Source organism: Alligator sinensis, unplaced genomic scaffold (assembly GCF_000455745.1).
Source record: "Alligator sinensis unplaced genomic scaffold, ASM45574v1 scaffold392_1, whole genome shotgun sequence".
Taxonomy (NCBI): domain Eukaryota; kingdom Metazoa; phylum Chordata; order Crocodylia; family Alligatoridae; genus Alligator; species Alligator sinensis.
The window spans coordinates 3,058,225-3,076,643 of record NW_005841898.1 but is presented as its reverse complement, the minus strand read 5'-3'; the positions used below and the strand labels follow the sequence as shown (position 1 = coordinate 3,076,643).

Below are 18,419 nucleotides of genomic sequence, written 5' to 3'. Positions count from 1 at the left end.
GGGTGTGTGGTGGGGGCTTCAGGAGGTAAAAATAGCCTGTTCAGGGTCAAAGGGGTTGAGTGGCTGGACTTACTCAGCCCCAGGGCTATGCTGTGAATGTGTGTGGGGTTTCACTAGGTCAGGTTAACTCGTTGTAGATTGGTTTAACCCTTTATTAATCTAAAATCAGTTTACCTTCTCAGGTGAACTAATTTATATCTGGCATGCCATTTTTGGGTGATTTAAGTCCTATGACTGCCTGCATAACTAGGCATTTATATCAACCTAACATTGATTAGGTCAATCTAAATGTAAATGTTTGTACATACCTTAGAGCTCTAATAGTTATTCTTCCTCATTTTCTGTCTGTAAAATGTGAGCAATAAATAGAACTGGTCAGAAAAATCTGATTAAACACCTTGTCTTCAGAATTTGCTGATTCTGAGAAGTTGAAAGGTTCTCTTGGAGCAGTTTAATTCTGATAAAGTTCTACTGGAAGCCCTCTTATTTCTTACCAGGCCAGCCAGCTAGCCTCTTGGCATCTCAGGCTTCCAGGGTCCACATCTTCAAGGTAGCCCAGTGGGTTCAGTTCTTGGTCCTGGGTCTGTGTCTTTGAAGTCCTTTCTTCCATAGTGATATTTTTCTGCCATGTGTTTTCTGTCTTTCCCTCAAATCTTTGTATATTGTTTTTCCTCACTTTATTTTTCTGCTATGTTGTTTTACTCTTTGATGTTCCACATCCATATTATGTTGTTTCTTTTCACCTAGACATTCTCATATCTCCTCTTCAGATTTATCCAATCCAGTCCTTTGTGAAGATGCTCCTATGGTACCAAACTGAAATTTACAAGAACCTTGCTCTTTGAAACGCAAGCATTCAGCACTTCAAAGCTCCAGAGCCTCCTTACATATGTAATTCACGTGCACACTGAATTTTATTGTAGTCTTGCTACAGAGTTTTCTTTAAAATCTGTCTGTGCTGAAGTACTTGTTTTATTTTTAAAAGCCGATGGAATTGTACAGGCAATGTAAGATAATGAAAGTTGGGTCAGCTTTTCAAGCTATCAAATATAGCAGGCTTTTAAAAACAAGTTATTAAAACTGGTATTTACTATTTATGTTTGATATTAAGGGTTGAAATACAGTTTCCAAACTATTGCCCTCTTTTGTATATACATATGTATTTATGTATATACATTCTTAATTATTATTTAGGAAGGTTAGTGATTTAGGAATCAAATGTGATGCTATTACCATGTTTCTCCAGATATCTTGTCTGGTTGTGTGGATTTCTGGCCTCATGAGATTCCCACGGTAGGGGCTGACTTTGTGGAATTAAGAACATCACGTTCAAAGATAACACTGTGAAAGAATGTCATGGATGTTACAATGAACTTTATATAGCCATAGAAATTTACAAGTATAATATACATTTGTAATAAATCAGTTACAAATATATGTGTGTTTGTATGAAAGAGAGATACTTACTTATGTGGTAGATGAAAATAATTCCCTCTGTTACAGATTACCCCAGAGGCCTTCCTTGCTTGGGTTCTTTGGCTTTGTCTAGTCTGAGTACCATCCAAAGGCAACCAGGCATGGCTTCTAGATTGGGGTGAACCCATGGCCCCTCTTGTCCTTTGCCCTTCAGTCACCAATCCTCTCTGGTTACCTAGGCCTTCCTTGAGGGAGGTACTTCTCCAGAACTTTATTGCTTCAGAGGGGAAAGGAGTGCTCCTTGAAGTCCCAAGCAGCAAAACATACGGCTCCTTCTCAATAAAAAGATTTATTGGGCAAACTGAAGTCCAGCAAACAGAGTCCTTCTTGCCCTTCAAAGGGTTAAGCAGTCCAGTTGTCCCTAATCCAGCCTGCACACCCCCCAAGTACCCCAAAATTAGCTCGTATGTTCTCTCTGTCCCATCCCCCTCCAGGACTCTTAGTTTTTCAAACTGCCTGGCCCATTGATTGATGCTTCTCTCTCTAAGGCTTGACCCCTTCCAGTGTCACCTTTTAAGGATGTTTTCTAGTTCCACCTTGTTGAAATGTTAACAAGGCTCTTCCATTCTTTATGGTTGGATGTGTCCCAGGTCATGTAGATAAGGCAGGTCTGGCTTCAGTCTCTCTTAACCCATTCTTTTCCCCCCGTACTACCTAGTCTGGGAAACTGAAGCATGCAGCTTACTACAACACAAACACATTTACACTGAGAATATTACACAAAACCATAGTCTATCATACCCTCTACTTCAGAAATTTCTATGTGAAATGGATTTTCTTTTACACACATTCAGATGGGTTAACTATGTGTTAACTATAGATGTCTCTTCCAGCCTTCACCTTTGCCTTTGCCGTCTCCTGTCCTCTCTGAGATTGTGGATGACATGTATTCAACAGAATTAACAAATTTATTAAAATCTGACAGGGCCATAATGTGAGTGCTTCTGCTATGGCCATTAAAATCTTGAAAATCTATGAAACTTCATTATAAATTTTTGTATGATGGCAGCAGCAAGGAAGCCCCAATCCTTGTGCTAGGCACTGTACAAATAAGAAGCAGACCCTGCAAACATCCTAAAAATCTAAACAGGAGCGGCAGACAAAGAAGGTAGGATGGGAAACAGAGGCACTGAGAAATAAAGTGACTTCCCTGAGGTTTTGTGCTAGGTTACTGTCTGGGAACAGAATCCAAGTCTTTTAACTCTTAGTCAATTTCCCCTAGCCATTGGATGACATTGCTTCTCTAACTGGAGTGAATTAATTCCTGATATAACTATATTGCCAGTGACTTCACATCAGAGATGGATTTGGCCAATATCTTGTGATTTGTCTAATTTCCAAAACCCTCTATGAATTATGATTTGCAACAAATACCAATAAATCTGTTCTTTAAGCTGCTGTTTATACTGTTGGAACTCTTGCTGGAGTGGGGAGTAGAAAGATGCGTGAGAGAACTCTTCAAAATTCACCTTATGGGTAGAAGTCAGTATTTAAGATCACGCCACCCTACATTTTCAAACCAACACCCTCCTAAATTTTCATTTAAGCCGGTGAAGGAAAGTAGGTTGATTTGAAGTAGGCAATTCTGTTTAATCTTACACATTCTTCTCTTGATGCAGTAAGTAATCCTGAAAAAGTGCTTCTGTCTTGCATAACCACGAAAACTTCTAGTGGTACATATTTATTTGAGTTAAAAGCAGTGGGACAGTGTCTTACTAATGAGGTCTGCATTAGCCAAACATTTATCTGAGGGCAACATTTGTCTGCATTTGAAAATACAGCTGTTATTTATATCTAGAATCAACTGATTTATATTGTTACAATTAAATAGTAATGTTTACATTAAAAATGAAATTTCTAATTAAATAGTTTATATTTATTTTATGTAAATGTATTATTTTATTTTAGCAAAATATTTTTATTTTCATCAACTATGTAAACAAGTGTACCATAGTATAGTCCCATAAGTGAAAGATTCATGGATTAGAATCCCTAACTGGTACAGTGAAAGCGAGCACTGAATAATCTGCTTTACATGTTTTGGTATTCTCTTTCTGTCTTCCCACCCTTGCTATCAAATCCTTTTAAGAAAAATACATACAAATTATCTTGTTTTATGGGCTCAGAAAAGAAGTGCATGTGTCGTAACCCTTATCCTGTTTGTTTTTGAAGAAGGTGTAGAAATAATGTTCTCGAACAAGGGGTCATGTTCAGAGCATTCCATTTAGCTATGGATAAATCAATTAATGATAGCAATCTTATACAGGTGATGCTGTAGGGGAAGTACATCAGGCAATAAATAAACCCAAGATATGCTCTATTTATTTCCAGTGTGTGGAGAGCTTGTACAGCAATGATTGCATAAAGCATTCAAAATTGGTTGAGACAGTTTTATTAGTTTTAACTCCTGAGTTTGCTTTTTCTGTGATTGGTCATGAAAAATTGTTTATGGCCAACCCAAAACAGAGACTTAGCAGTCATGGTTTTTCGTAAGACTGCTGGAAGACGGGGCATCATATCAGAAAATAGGCCATACTGGGCTAAAACCTTGGAGGTCATAGGTGTTGCTGCTTAGGTGCTAGTGAAGAAAAGAAATTTCTTTTATGAAATATCTGACCTAGGGGTGTTTTTTTAGAAGCAATTCCTTTAGAAGACTAAGGAGCAATGTGGACATTTTGAAGAGATGTACTTCAGTGATGTGCCCTTTGCTTTTATATAAAATTATAATTAATCCTCTGATATTAAATCTTGTTTGAAGAAACTGCATCAGTCAATCTGAGACAGTTAAACTGCTGCCAGCAATTCATAAAATGATGCCATTACTCAAAGTTTGAATCTGGAATCACAAATTTTCTCCCAAACGTAAGAATTCCCTTCTATCCCATCATCCTGATATGTGGGAGAAAATTTACTTTCAGTAGATGCCAGGATGGACATTTTATCATCCAAAGTTTTCCTTATTTGTTTTTAGATTTTTGAGGCAAGTGAACAGAGTATTAATATTTATCAAAGAAGAAGGCAAACCAACAAGAGATCCATAATTGTTTTAACTTCCAAAACTATTTAAGTTTATCAAAGCAGTGTGAACTCTACATTCAGTTTTTTGTTTTCTAAAGCAAAGTCAGTGTCTGTTATTCTAAAAATCTACTGTGGCAGAAAACTCTGCATTTAACCCAGGGCTATCCAACTGGCCTGCAGGGTTAAATTATGGCCCCAGCTACCACTCCATCTCAGCCAGCAGTTATGAGCTCTAACTCCAACTTCTCTCCCTTTGCCTTCATTTCCTGGCCTTGCCCCATGGCGCAGGTTAGGGTGGCATGGTGCAGCCCATGGTACTCGGAGCCCATAGTTGGGGATCTGAGGCTGAGACCAGGGCACCTGTGCATGTGGTGTAGCCGAGGGGGTGCCGATATGGCATGTGGCCTATATGGGGGAGGTCTGTAGCTCGTGGTGGTGTGGCTCAGGGGTCTGAGCTACACTAGACTGCTTAGAAGTTGTACAACCCTGATTTAACCTGAGGTGCTCACTTATTGGGTCACAAATAAGCTTGCATGACCCTGCAAGAATCCATAGGTTAAATTTATAAGAGTATACACATACTGTATGAAGATATATGGGTTGGACTATAAACATGACTCTGCCTTTGCATCCATTGTGAAGATCTTCAAAAATCTCTCTCTTTCTCTCTCTCTCTCTCTGCCTCAGTGGTAACAGGAAATCATGGCAAAGTAGCGCTGGAAGGGACATTAGGGCTGCATCCAGATGGGAGCTGCCATGTGGTATATGGTTCCACAGGCATGTCTGCAGTGCCACATACTGCACATTCAGTTCATAGATTTCATAGACATTAGGGCTGGAAGGGACCTTAGAGGATCATTGAATTCAGCCCTTCTCTCTCTTTCTCTCTCTCTCTCTCTGCCTCAGTGGTAACAGGAAATCATGGCAAAGTAGCGCTGGAAGGGACATTAGGGCTGCATCCAGATGGGAGCTGCCATGTGGTATATGGTTCCACAGGCATGTCTGCAGTGCCACATACTGCACATTCAGTTCATAGATTTCATAGACATTAGGGCTGGAAGGGACCTTAGAGGATCATTGAATTCAGCCCTCTGCCTCAGGAGCAGGAAGTCAGCTAGGGTCAAAGGATCCCAGCAAGATAGATGTACAAATGTTTCTTAAAATAATCCAGAGTAGGTGCTTGCACCACCTCTGGGGGGAAGTCTATTTCAGGCCTTGGGGGAAGTTTTTCCTTATGTCCAGCCTGAAACGGTCATGGAGGAGTTTGTGACCATTTGACCTTGTTCTCTATGCTGCAAGGGAGCAGCATGGAGGGGTTTTTTGACCCGTGGATATCCAGGGGTCAAAAAAAAAAACGAAGAAAAAAAGGTTGAGCGGTGCATGCAGCAGCAGCAGCGTGTTCCACCCAAAGCCAGAGCCTGGTTGGCTGGAGCCACGCTCCACTGCCAGCCAGGCTCCATGAAGCAGAATCGTCACTGCTGCAGTTCTGGGAGGCCCCCAAGACCCCAGGTAAAGCTACTGGGGCCAGCCCAGTGATGGCCCCAGCCTCCCCTACCCCACCCAGAGTAAGTAGCTATTTGCCAGAGTGCGCATGGCACCAGTGTTCCCCAGGGACAAATAGTGGTGGCACAAGGTGCGCCACCATTAGTTGTTTCCAGGGAACCAAATGTCCACACATGTCTGGACACAGCCTAGGAGGTCCTCTTAGCTATATACCCCCTGCTCAAGGAAGGATTATCCATGACTGAACCTCCCAGCCAAATGCTTATCTAATTTACTTTTAAAACTTTCCAAAGAAGGAGATTCCATAAACACTTTTGAGTAGACTTTCCAATGCTTAACCACCTTCAGTAGTGAGAGAGTTTTTCTTGATGCTCAACCTAAATATCCTTTCCTTCAGTTTAACAACTGCTTCTTGTCCTGTCCCCGGCAGCCACAGAGAATAGTCTATCACCATCCTCTATATAACCATTACCTCTATAATACCCCTCAGGTATTTGAAAACTCATCAAATCCAGAGCAAATGATCCCAGTTCATTCAGATTTCAGTAGGTTCTTTTCTCATTCTCCAAGTTACTGGTTAAAAAGTGATGATTCCTTTGGTTTCTATGTAATACTTTTCATAGATAGTTAAAAGTAATGTGTAAAATTCTGGTTTATAGTTGAGACATTTTCTGAGATTTAAAGGAACACACAAAGTTTCTTTACTGCTCAGTGTAAAAAAGATTCTAAGATTTTAGTCTTAGGATTGAAAAGCATCTGACTGAGTAAGTTGTTCCCTATGAAATCTCATGCTTCTCCAGACCTCTGAGCCAGTTAGTTTCTAAGGTTCCACTCTGTCCTTCTCTCTACTTGAAAGAACAATAAGGTACTAGTCTTTAGTCTGGTACATCTGACCCTTTAAAATGTCTTTCTTTCTTATTTGTTTTTGATCTTTATGAATTTATATCTGAAGCAATTTACTTGTGCTCATCTTTGGACAATGGCTAAGTTAATTTTGAATGCACCTAGTGTCATTTTATTAATCAATAGCACATTGTGAGCACAGTTAACAAACTGATGTTTGGGGTATTGGTAGGTGTTGATCATAATACAGTAGTTAAGACTGCTCTTTTTTAAAGCTCAAAATAGTTAAAGGTATGCCATTTTTCTTAGAGGATTTATTACTTTCTTTTTTTTTCTTTGTTATGGAGTCAGAAGCAGATGACTCCACAACAGTAGCCAGAGTGCCTCAGAAAGTGAATCTGGTTGACTGCTGTTTAAGTAGCCATCTAAACAATTATATTCTGAAGCTAATAATCACTGTTCAATATATATCTTTTATGTGAGCAGTTTGGCCAACTCAAAAAAGAGAGACAACCATTTTAATATAGGAAAAAGAACACAATAAGGAAAAATTACATTACAGAGTCCTCTCCATTATAGTTGAATCCTCAGATTTTGATCAAACCCTCCTCTCCTGCCAAGTCACCATTCCAGTGCAATAATCATATGCAGAAATCTTAAGCAAACCAATTAACTGAAAATGAATAGGTCCTTGATAAAATGTGAAAATTTACTGCTATACAATCGCACTGTATCTCTTTCCACAAACTATATAAAAAATTTAAGACTCAGATATCTCAGATTTATTTAAAATAATGCTGTTAATTGCCTCTACATTTTACATTGCAGAAAGCCTTCTGTTTTAATTTCTGTTATAAAAGTGATATACTATAGTACTGGGAATATTTGCTGTAAGTTAGTTTTGGTCATATTTGCTGAAATGAAAAATCAGCAAAAAATAATGTGAAGAAATTTATTTTTAGCAACAGACAAGTGGCAGTACCCATTTCCAAAAGGAGAGCCAGAAGCAAAAATATAATTTACTGCACATGTATGACTAATGTCCTCTGTTCTAAAATAGACAGTTCTAGCTTGCTTGCTAAGTATTCTTCATGTCACATGGCATATTGAATGTACAAGACTCCTCCTCTCTCTATTACCTGCTTTTCTTTCCAATGTTGATCATCCTATTCCAAATTCTTTCATTTCTCTTGTTAATGTACTATTCCATGCATCTTTGGGCTTTCTCTTTCCATTCAGTTGGTTCCCAAAATATTATTGAACAATATTTTATTGCTGAGTCTTCTCTGATGCCCTGTTTTTATGATAATCAATTTCACCACAAAACTGTCAAAATTCTTTTGAGAAATCTGCATATAAACATTTCAGTTTCTTCCCAAAATTTTTTTCATCATCTAGTTTTCACTGCCATCTAGCAAGGCTGATTTTATGTTGCTGTTGAATAGTTAATGTTTGTTCCAAGACTGCGTTTCTTTGACCTCCAAATGTTGTTCAGTTGCATAAATGCTGCTGTTGTCATTTCTATATAGGTCTTCATCCAATTTTTCTGATTTTGGCTCCCAGGCGCACAAATTTGTATACTATTGACTTCTGATGGATATTGTTTACAAGTGGTACGTTCTCTTGAGTCTATGTTGAATGTAAACATAAAATATAAATTTAAAGCCCTTATGGATCCTAGAAGAAAAACTAGCTGGGGTTTGAGGGAAAGTATTGGATCAGGAGTTTGTCTTTAAAGAAAAGTTAAAACCTGATTGAGGGAGGTATATGACACCCTTCCATCTCTTATGGCTCAAGTCTTCCTTTAACTGTTGGGTATTAGGGCACAACCTTTCCTAGTGGTAGGTTACTGCTGCTGTCTACAGGATTTCTTGCATCTATTGGTGGCAAGATACTGGACTAGCTAGATCTGATCCAGCGAGTCATTTCCTATGTTCAGCACCTTAACTTGCTAAAGACTTCTTAAAACGAGGGCTCTCAAAGCTGCCATAAAACAGCCACTGGCTCCTTTTGCACTGGGACAGCTGAGGATGTGGCCCTAAATGTCAAATATCTACTGAATTTCTGCCTATTGTTGCTTATGTTTATCCTTCAAAGGGACCCCTGGAAAACACATCTTAGTTATTTTGTTTAAATTGAGTATATTGCTTGTGAAAGGTACTAGTGACTAAATTAGCTAAGCAGACAGTTCTTTGGTATTTACATTGTTTTAACAGGGACAGTGGAAGAAATACTTTCTTTCACTGATAGCAGTTCAGAATAGTCCCTTTTTCACATCAGGTGCATAACTTGTAGTTAGTTCTGCAAATCTCAGTCAGCGAGAGGAGATTATTAGAGTTATGAATAATGTTGACCAAGTAAGTATAATCAACTGAAAATGGAGTATGATCATCATCATTGGCAGTCCCTCACAGTCGAGGATGATTGCCTTCCATGATTGTCTTATCTGTGGGTCTGAAGATGGCTGGCGAGGTGTATTCAGCGACAGACTCTGTTGCAGCTCAGGCCCATGTTGCCATGCAGGGTGGGTGTCTCTGTGTTTTTGGTTCAGTCTGTGAGATGCCACTTCTGTCGCTCTTTTTTTTTTTCCATCTCTTGTTTTCATTGTAAGTTTTCAAAGTACTGAGATCCTTGCAGCAGACTCTTTCTCCATTTGGGGTGGTCCTACGTGATAGTCTCCCACAAGTTGATATTGATGTTGCAGTTTTTCAAGTTGGCCTTGACAATGTCCTTGAAGTGCTTTCTCTGCCCTCCTCTTGAGCATGTGCCTTGATTAAGTTGGGAGAATAAAACTTGCTTTGGGAGTTTGGAATCAGACATCCAGATGATGTGGCTGGCCCAGTGAAATTGATTTTGGATGATCATCACCCTGATGCTTGTGTTTGCTTGTGAGAGAATGCTAATGTTAGTGCATCTGTCTACCCATTGAATTTGGAGGATCTTCCACAGGCAGCATTGATGGTACTTTTCCAGCAACTTGAGGTGTCTCCTGTCTGTTGTCCACGTCTCAGCTCCATACAGTAAGGTGGGGATTACAACTGCTTGATAAACCATAAGCTTCATAGGCGATGTGTAGTGGGGGCACGTGCCCCCCTGAGATTGGCCCTTGCCAGCTAGGGAGTGTGGGCGCTGAGAGAAGCGCCAGCGGCACGTGCAGTTTTGCCGCTGGCACTTCCAGTTTTGCTGCCAGTGCTTCTGAAGTCGGTGATTGGCCATTGGGGGACCCCTCCTGGCTCCCCCCAGTTGGCCATTGGCTGCTGGTGCCCCCCCAGACTCAGGAGGCGCCAGTCGCCCATGATGAGCTTAGTTTTGGTTCTGATGTTGTGATCTTCAAACACCTGTTTCCTCAGTCATCTGAAGGCTGCACTTGCATATTTGAGGTGATGTTGGATTTCTTTGTTGATATCAACCTTCTGTGAGAGATGGCTTTCAAGGTACAGGAAATATTCTCCATTCTTCAGAGTCTTGCTGTGACTCTGAATTACCAGAAATGGGGCCTGCTCATTAAGAGCTTGTTGATGGAGGACCTTAGACTTCTGAATGTTAAGTGTTGGTCACATTTTCTTATATACCTCGGTAAAGATGTTGATGAGTGGAGTTTGATAATACTACGTTCAGTGTTATTATAAGTAAACACAGGAAACATATTATGGTGTCCACTAATGTTTTCCAAGTGATGGATGTCTCATATCAGAAAAGCTTTCTGTCCCGGTCTGGGCCCCAATAAAGCATGCTAGATGAAATGCTAATATTGGATAGGGTGCTTAGCACTGCATAAACAGTGAATGGAAAGCTTAAAATAAATTGTCCACCTGCCTTGGATTGTATATATCTGCATCACATCATTCAGTTTTGAAGTGCATCAGCCTTTCATGAGGAATAAGTGGTTGTTCCTGTATGCTAGCAGTTCCAACAGTATTTTTATGAGGATATCTGAAGGCTTCAGCTGAAATTCTACAGATTTACTTTAGCAGAAAGTTGACTACTGATGTTAAAATGTGGGTAGTTTTCATAGTTTTCATCTTTTATGGATGCAGAAGAATTGTGTGCGCGCGCGCGCACACACACACACACACACACACACACATTGTGGGTCTCTCTCTCTCTCTCTCTCTCTCTCTCTCTATATATATATATAGATATACATATATATATATTGATATATATATCAATATATATATTGATCATCTATATATATGACTCTAACCAGTGCCATCGCCTATTAAGCATGTTCTATATGGGGGGGGAGGGAGAGAGAGAGAAAACAGCACCATTTTTTTACAAAAAGAATTAACAAATATGGTAGCTTTATAGTTCTGCCATTCATTTAAAAAACACTAATAGGAACATAGGATGGAAAGGGCTTCCTCAGCCCTGAAGTCCAGTCCCTGAATTCTCAGTAAATCATTAATCAAAGGAATGCCCAAAATTTACCACTCCAAGTCCTTACGTACAGCTGTGAGGTGTAACATCTGAAACATCAGGAACTCCCTACAGCATGCCTCAGGTAAAAGCACAGGAAATGATGGCAGTGCAGAGATGGATGTAGTTGGTTAATATCAAAATAGTGTTGGAATATATTACATCTTACATTAGTGTCCTATGTGTTGAGATAAAAATTTCCCCAGCTTTTTTTTTTGTTGGTTCTTCATTTGGCTATTCCTTCAAAATGCTGATGTCTAATATTCACTTTGGAGAGTTGTATGCCTGTGATTATTGCTGTTTAAAGGGTTAGATAGCTAATCTTCTGTAGATTATGTTTGGTGGGGAAAGACAGAGAGAGAACCATAAGAAGAAACCCTTTATACAAGCAGAATTCCTCTTGAGGAATAAAAATAATTGACTGCTGAAGTTGGCTGTGCTTGTAGAAGAACACTGGAAAAGATCCAGATGGAAAGAAACTCAGACAATGTAAATAGAAAGAAAATTAGCTAATGAAGATCCATGGACATCAGCATGTTGGGTACAGGGACCCTAAAATGTGGTACATGAAAAATATGTTAAAAAGCTGATGAGTTCCTCAAACACATTTACAAACGATTTAGTAACTGCATCAGCATGGGCAAATTGAAGTTCATTGGTGCTGGAAATCAGGAAGGGATAGTTACTGGTTTAAAAGGCACTATTCAAGTCTATGGATAAAAGATGCATGTTTTCAGAATAACTTTTCTTGCTAAATGGCTGAAATTAAAAAGACATTGACAAAAAGAGTATTCCAGAAGATAGGATACCCAAACCAGCACAAATTGACACACCGTTAGGGTGGTTTGTTAAGCTTAAAGAATGATATGGGGGGAAATATACTCACAGCATCACTGTAGTATGAGATTATAACTAGTATTGCCGCAATGCCATCAAGCATTCTGGTTGAGAGCCAGGCGTAGATAAGTAGCTCTGTGGCAATGTCCATTTATTTTGTTCCTTTTTAGAACAAGCAAATACAGCTAATCAAATTGACAGCCTGGTTTCACAAAGTCTCTTGGAGCAGTTCAGTCAATCAGGCTTTTTGGCAGTGGAAACGGTGGTGACAACAGCAGTAGTAGAGGTTTTCATGCCACTTGCAGCTCCAGAACCCTCAACACCTTGTGTCTAGTACAATAAAATGATCCCATAATGCATCTTCTGGGGTTACTCAGAGATTTTTTTCAGTAAAATAACTATATCCAAAACAGACTTTTGCCTGATTGCTGACAGCTTAGGTCATCACCATGCAGTTGTCATTCTCAGCTCCAGATCTCTCAGTGTTTTCGATCGAGTACCTCCAGGGCAGAAGGACCTCTGGGGAATAGACTGAAGTTGGCAGGTGTACTTAGGCAGACAAGGTTCCTTGGGTGAATTTGATATCTTTTATTAGACCAACCCAAATGGTTGGAGAATAGTTATTAAGCAAGATTTCGGGTTCAAAAACCCTTCGTCAGGCTCAGGAAGCTGCAGCAGGAAGCCTGATGAAGGGTTTTTGAACCCGAAAGCTTGCTTAATAACTATTCTCCAACCATTTGGGTTGGTCTAATAAAAGATATCAAATTCACCCAAGGAACCTTGTCTGCCTATATCCTTAGACCAACACGGCTACAACCTAAACCCCTGCAGGTGTACTTAGAAACTTTAGCAGGGAAACACCCAGCCAACAAAATAGAATTACTACTACTGCTTTAAAGAATGAATGAGCAAAGCTGAGCAGAGTACCACAATTAGTAAAAGTTCAAGTTTTGAGGAAATAATAGAACTTAGTACAAAATATTATCTGTTCCTTTCTCTCCAATTTTTTTATGTTATAAGCAATTTTTTCCTGGGTTACTGACAAAACTCTATTAAAAGTTATCTGCAATGCTCTTAGATTCTAATCTCTGTTTATGAAAAAACTTACTAAGAGTTTAAAAGTTGTTTCAGAAACAGGGCCTACATTTGGGGTGCACTGGAAATAATAAAATAACATTTTGTTTTCTTGCATATTACAGATAGTCTCTTCTGTTGACCAACTCCAGCATGTATGCCTTTCTTAATAGAAATACATCCTGTAAAATGTTAATTTTAATAATTTACCAATATGAAATCCTTGCTGTTGCCACTTGTTTCACAAAGGGCATTATAAACAGTGTAGCTACCATACTCATGGAGATTTCCCTTCATTTCATCAGTGGAGTTGGAGTTGAGGTTATCACAACTCTCCTCTTGGTAAGACCCATCCACATCCCATGTATCCACAGATATCTTAGGGGATAGGAGTGAGACTATAACATCTCCTCAGGAAACTTTCCACATTCCAGCAGTTTCTTCTTCTTACAAGGCACAGTTGTACCAGAACCCTCCGAAAGAGAGACCAGCACAACATAGAATTCTAATAGAGCCCTTTTTTCTGCCTTCAAATTCAGACAGCCAGTGGGAAACGGTATGTGCATCTTTCCACAGCCCGTCTCTTTCTTCCATGGGCCCCCAGACCAAAAAAGGATTTGCCACAGAGGTGACCAAACCCCTGCCTGAGCTATTACAAAAGAACTATTTAGAAAAATTTCCTGAGAAATTATGGCGGGATTTCTGTCACTCTTTGTGCATCCAAATGACAGTGTTACTGCCATACAAGTGACCCTTTTGGCTCTTGCACTTAGTTTATGATTGTGTTTACTCTCTAGTACTACTATCCACAGTATGGATGGCTAGGCTGAGTTTGCACAGCCAGCTTCAGAAGAAGGGCTGGAGAATATGCTGGATAATCCCTGACTTGTAGCATGGTAAAAACACTGCTGGGAAGTCAGAGATGAAGGTTAAAACCCCTGTGGGTAAGGGTAGCCTATAACCTAGTACTCTTCCTGGGTGAGTACTATAACCACTCGGGTATTGTGGATGAATCATGTGAAATCCCTTCTCATTTTTCTCAGGACTTATAGCAGTGTACACATATATATGTAACCATGTAGCTCCCTGACCAGTGCCACTGCCTATTAGGCATGTTCAATGTACTAGCCAAGTGCCTGTCAAGAATGACGGGGGGGGTTGGAGGGTAGCGGGAGCAGGCGGGGTTGGAGCCCCAGGCCCCACCCCCATCCAGGCCCACTCCCCCTTCCCTCCTGGTGCTTGGGGTCCGGGCCTGCTCCCTCCCTTCCCTGCTGCAGCAGCGGGGGGAAGGGAGGACTGGGCCTGAGGGTGGGGAGAAGCTGGGCCACTGTGGCGGGGGGTCAGATGGGAGCAGTGGGCCTGGGCTGACCCGGCGGCAGTGGGGGGACGGGAGGAGTGGGCTCGGGGCCAACACGGGGGTGAGGGAGGAATGGGCCCGGGCCTGACACGGGGAGGAAGCTTGCTCCTCTCTCTGCAGCAGCGGGGGGAAGGGAGGACTGGGCCTGAGGGTGGGGAGAAGCTGGGCCACTGTGGCGGGGGGTCAGATGGGAGCAGTGGGCCTGGGCTGACCCGGCGGCAGTGGGGGGACGGGAGGAGTGGGCTCGGGGCCAACACGGGGGTGAGGGAGGAATGGGCCCGGGCCTGACACGGGGAGGAAGCTTGCTCCTCTCTTCCCCCCGCAGCTGCTGTGTTGGGCTGGGCTGGCCCAGGCCTGGTGTCCCACACCCCCCCACACTGCTGTGGTGGGCCGGCTTTTCCCGCAGCTTGGACTCATTTTCCGCCCATTGGGCCCGCTCAGGGATGGGAGGAGCGGGGGAGGGGGGTGGGGAAGAAGTGGGCCCTGGCCCGAAGGGAGCAGGAAGCCTGCTTCTTCCCTCCCCCAGCTGCTGCTGCAGCCGCGTCAGGCCAGGCCCGCTGTTCACCAATCAGAGCACGAATAAAGCATTCCAGACAGACAGACTGACTTAGGCTTTTATAATATTAGAATGAATAAATTCTTATGCATGCAATGTGTGGGGGTGGTAGAATTGCAAACTACATCAGTTCTAAAAGTGCCACTTATGCCTACGTACAGACATTAAACTTAATGCATTTTAAGCACACAGAAAGCACTTTGCAGCCACAACTGAACAAACATTCATAGCACATAAAGTGGTTTAGAAATGGTGGATCCCACTCAAAGATAACCCTGGATATATGTGTACTAACCTAAAGCGCTTTCTGTTAGAGCACTTTATTGAACATCTCTTCCAGGTCCTAGCAGGGGTTAACTTAGAGTCTGATTGCTACCATCCCAGATGATGTTACACAGGGTTGCTCTGCCTCAGGCATATTTCCTCTGTGTGAGTGGCTCGGCTGGCCCTGTCCTCTCACCCAAGTCAGTGACAGCCTCTGATCCCAGCTCCATGCCTGGCTTGGGGGGAGGGTGGAGGAAGAGGGAGTATCTGTCCTCACAGTTGCTTGGGCCCCATGGTGCACCACAGCCCAGCTGTGGGGGCGGGGGGGGCACAGTGGGGGAAGGAGTCCAGGGTTTCTCTCCTGGCAGCCACTGCCAGAATGACCCCTGTCCCTGGCTTTTCCTACCTTCCCTGCCAATTGTCAACTCTCAGCAGCAGCTGGGAGAGATTGGGGGGGGGGAATAGAGCCCCTCCACCATGAGGCCACCCCCACAGCTTACTGGGTTGAGGCCTGGGAGGGGGACAAGCCCACATGGCATGGAGGCTGTACGCACCCAGTCCCCAACCCAAGCTACCTGGCAGCTGCAGGCAGAAGCTTCAGAGCAGGTCTGCCCTGGCTTTTTACCATGCCAGGAACTGTAGTGGGGGTGGGGGCAAGAGAGCCTTCCTGCTGCACGGATCTCCCCTACAGCTTGCTGGCTTGGAGGCTGGAGGGGGTCAGCCTGGGTCCATGTAGTATGAGGGCTTCCTTCCCCCTCCCTGCCCCACTTCTCAGTGCAGTGAAATATGGTTTGGGCAGCTCTACTGAGGCTGCTGGCTGCTTCTATCAAGGCTGGGGCAGGAAAAAGGGAGCCCCTGTTGCTGCTTGCTATCTGAAGTCTTGGTGGGGGGGAGCAGGCTGGGTCTGCATCATGGCGGGGGCTTCCTTCCCCCCCTTGCTGAAGCCTCTTGACAGCAACAGCTAGCAGCTGCAGAAGGGACTGCCCGGCCTGGTGTTTCTCTGCGCTGGGAACTGGAGTTGTGGGGTGGGAAAGACCCCAGCTATGTGAGGGACCCTTGCAGTAGGGAGCTTCCCCACAACTGCAGCCAGCAGCAACTTTGTGAGTTCCCTGTGCTGCTCTTTGCTGTGCTAGGATCTCTGGTCTGGGGGGCGGGGGGGCATGTAATAGGAGCCCCCCTGCTGGATGGTCCCACCCCAGCTTGCTGGATCGGATCTCGGAGTGGCCAGGCCCCCCTGTGGCAGCCAGCAGCGGCAGTGTGAGTTCCCTGTGCTGCCTTTTGCTGCACTGGGAATTCAAGCTAGGGGTTGGAAAAGGAACCCCTTGTTGTGGGGGTGGCCTGATCTGGCCCCCAGCAAGATCCAAGCGAAAAAGCTTGGGGGGTGGGTGTTGCCCAATATGGGGACTCATTTTTCACCAACCCCACTGCCAGAGTTCTTGGCACAGCAGGGAACTCCTGCCGCTGCTGCGTGCAACTGGGCGAAGGGAGCCCCTGCAGTGAGACCCACCCGCCTAGCTTGCTAGCTGAGATCTGGCGGGGGGACAGGTCTGGGTGGTGGGAGGGAGTCCCTTCCCTCCTTTCTACCCGCTAGCCATTGCTGACCATCCCAGCTGGCGGGGCTGGGGGGAAGGCTGCTCCAGCAGCTTCTTGGGCCTTGGCCAGTGCAGGTGGGCACCAAGCCCCCTCCTCCCCTCCATGGCCCCCCACCCTGCACACTAAACAGCACACAACTGTTCAGTTGGAATGCACTCTAACTTAAAGCACTTTAAATAAAGTGTTAGAGTGCTTTCCACCAGGGGATTTTTTTGATCCTCTGTATTTAGCCTGTGTGGCTGGGTAAGGTCTATTTAGGGCACACAAAATAGTGGAATTCTGCTCTGGATATGTAAAAAAAAAAAAAAAAAAAAAAAATGAACTGTATAAACTGGATTATACTCTTTTGTATCCTAATTCATTCATTGCTCAGGCTTTTTAGAAGTATATATAGATATACTATTCAGGAAGAGCACACACCAACTACAGATGCTTCGTTCGCCTGACGAAGGGTATTTATACCCAAAAGCTTGCAAAGAAGAATTTTTCCAACTATTTGAGTCGGTCTAGTAAAAGATATACCCAAAGATTTGCCTAAAGAACCTTGTCTGCCTATGTCCTTAGACCAACACAGCTACAACGTATACCCCTATATATAGGTAGGAAGCACCTTTTTTGGCACATTTAAAAAGGCATTTGAAGCTCTTAAGTCCCTGATTTATACTTTTAGATGTTATTGTGTTGTTCTGTAAGATTTAAATTTAGCAAGATACTTAGGTGTGTAATTAGTCCCCTTGACATCAATAGTTATGTGCCTAAGTGAATCACATTTTTTTTTACATTCCCAAACCAGATTCTAATCAAAATGTTTTCAGGTTCCTTTTCTCTTAAAGAGAAGTTTAAAAAAAATCACTGGTTGTTTGACAGCCTCATGTCATCAATTTGTTGTTGTATCTTTTGGAAATATTAGCTATGGTCTCTACCATGAGATACCTTCCTTTAAGGCTGAGAGGGGTGATTTCCTTTTTAATCTGACTTTATAATATATTTTATTATTAGAACACAATGAAGCATCTTTTATTGGTCCAGTCACACATGCCTTGGATTCAGTAGTGTAAAGAAAAAGAACTTTCATCAAATATTTCCAACTAGTTGTAAAGCGTTTTGACAGTTGGTCTCAAAATCCAAACAGCATTCCTGAAAGTGACATTCCTTTTTCTTTGTAATTTTTTTATAAGTCATGTTTACTTTGTGTACTGGTATTTGCTATATCTTGATGTACTGGGTGATAGGCTAACTGAGAAAATCATTTGTTTAAATCTTTTTTCTGAAGCTATTTTATAGTATATGGTCTGCTTGTTTCTCTGTAAACTGATTGTCCTAGGGGAGTGGGGGCACTGGGAGAACCCCACGGTGGCCAAGGGGTCTGCTTACCTCCCTCAGGGCTGGAGGAGCCGAGGAAACTCCACGCGCCGGCAGTGCCGGCGCGGGTCGTCAGCCGGGCGTTTATCCGGCTGCAGGTGAGCGGCGGGGGCG

At 42.8% G+C, this 18,419-nt stretch overlaps 1 protein-coding gene across 6 annotated transcripts in view; it reads left to right on the top strand.

Moving 5' to 3' along the window:
* Positions 1 to 18,419, top strand: part of KDM4C (lysine demethylase 4C) — a 502,970-nt gene that overhangs the window by 397,912 nt on the left and 86,639 nt on the right. Inside the window, exon 19 of one of the 6 annotated variants that reach the window (XM_025197543.1) lies at positions 748 to 3,334. The exons of 4 other annotated variants lie outside the window; for them this stretch is intronic. In XM_025197543.1, coding sequence (XP_025053328.1) covers positions 748 to 795 — 48 coding nt within the window. In that variant the 3' untranslated portion in view covers positions 796 to 3,334. Of the gene's footprint in view, positions 1 to 747; positions 3,335 to 18,419 lie in introns of those variants that run through there. One more of the 6 variants, XM_025197542.1, reaches the window with a different exon arrangement.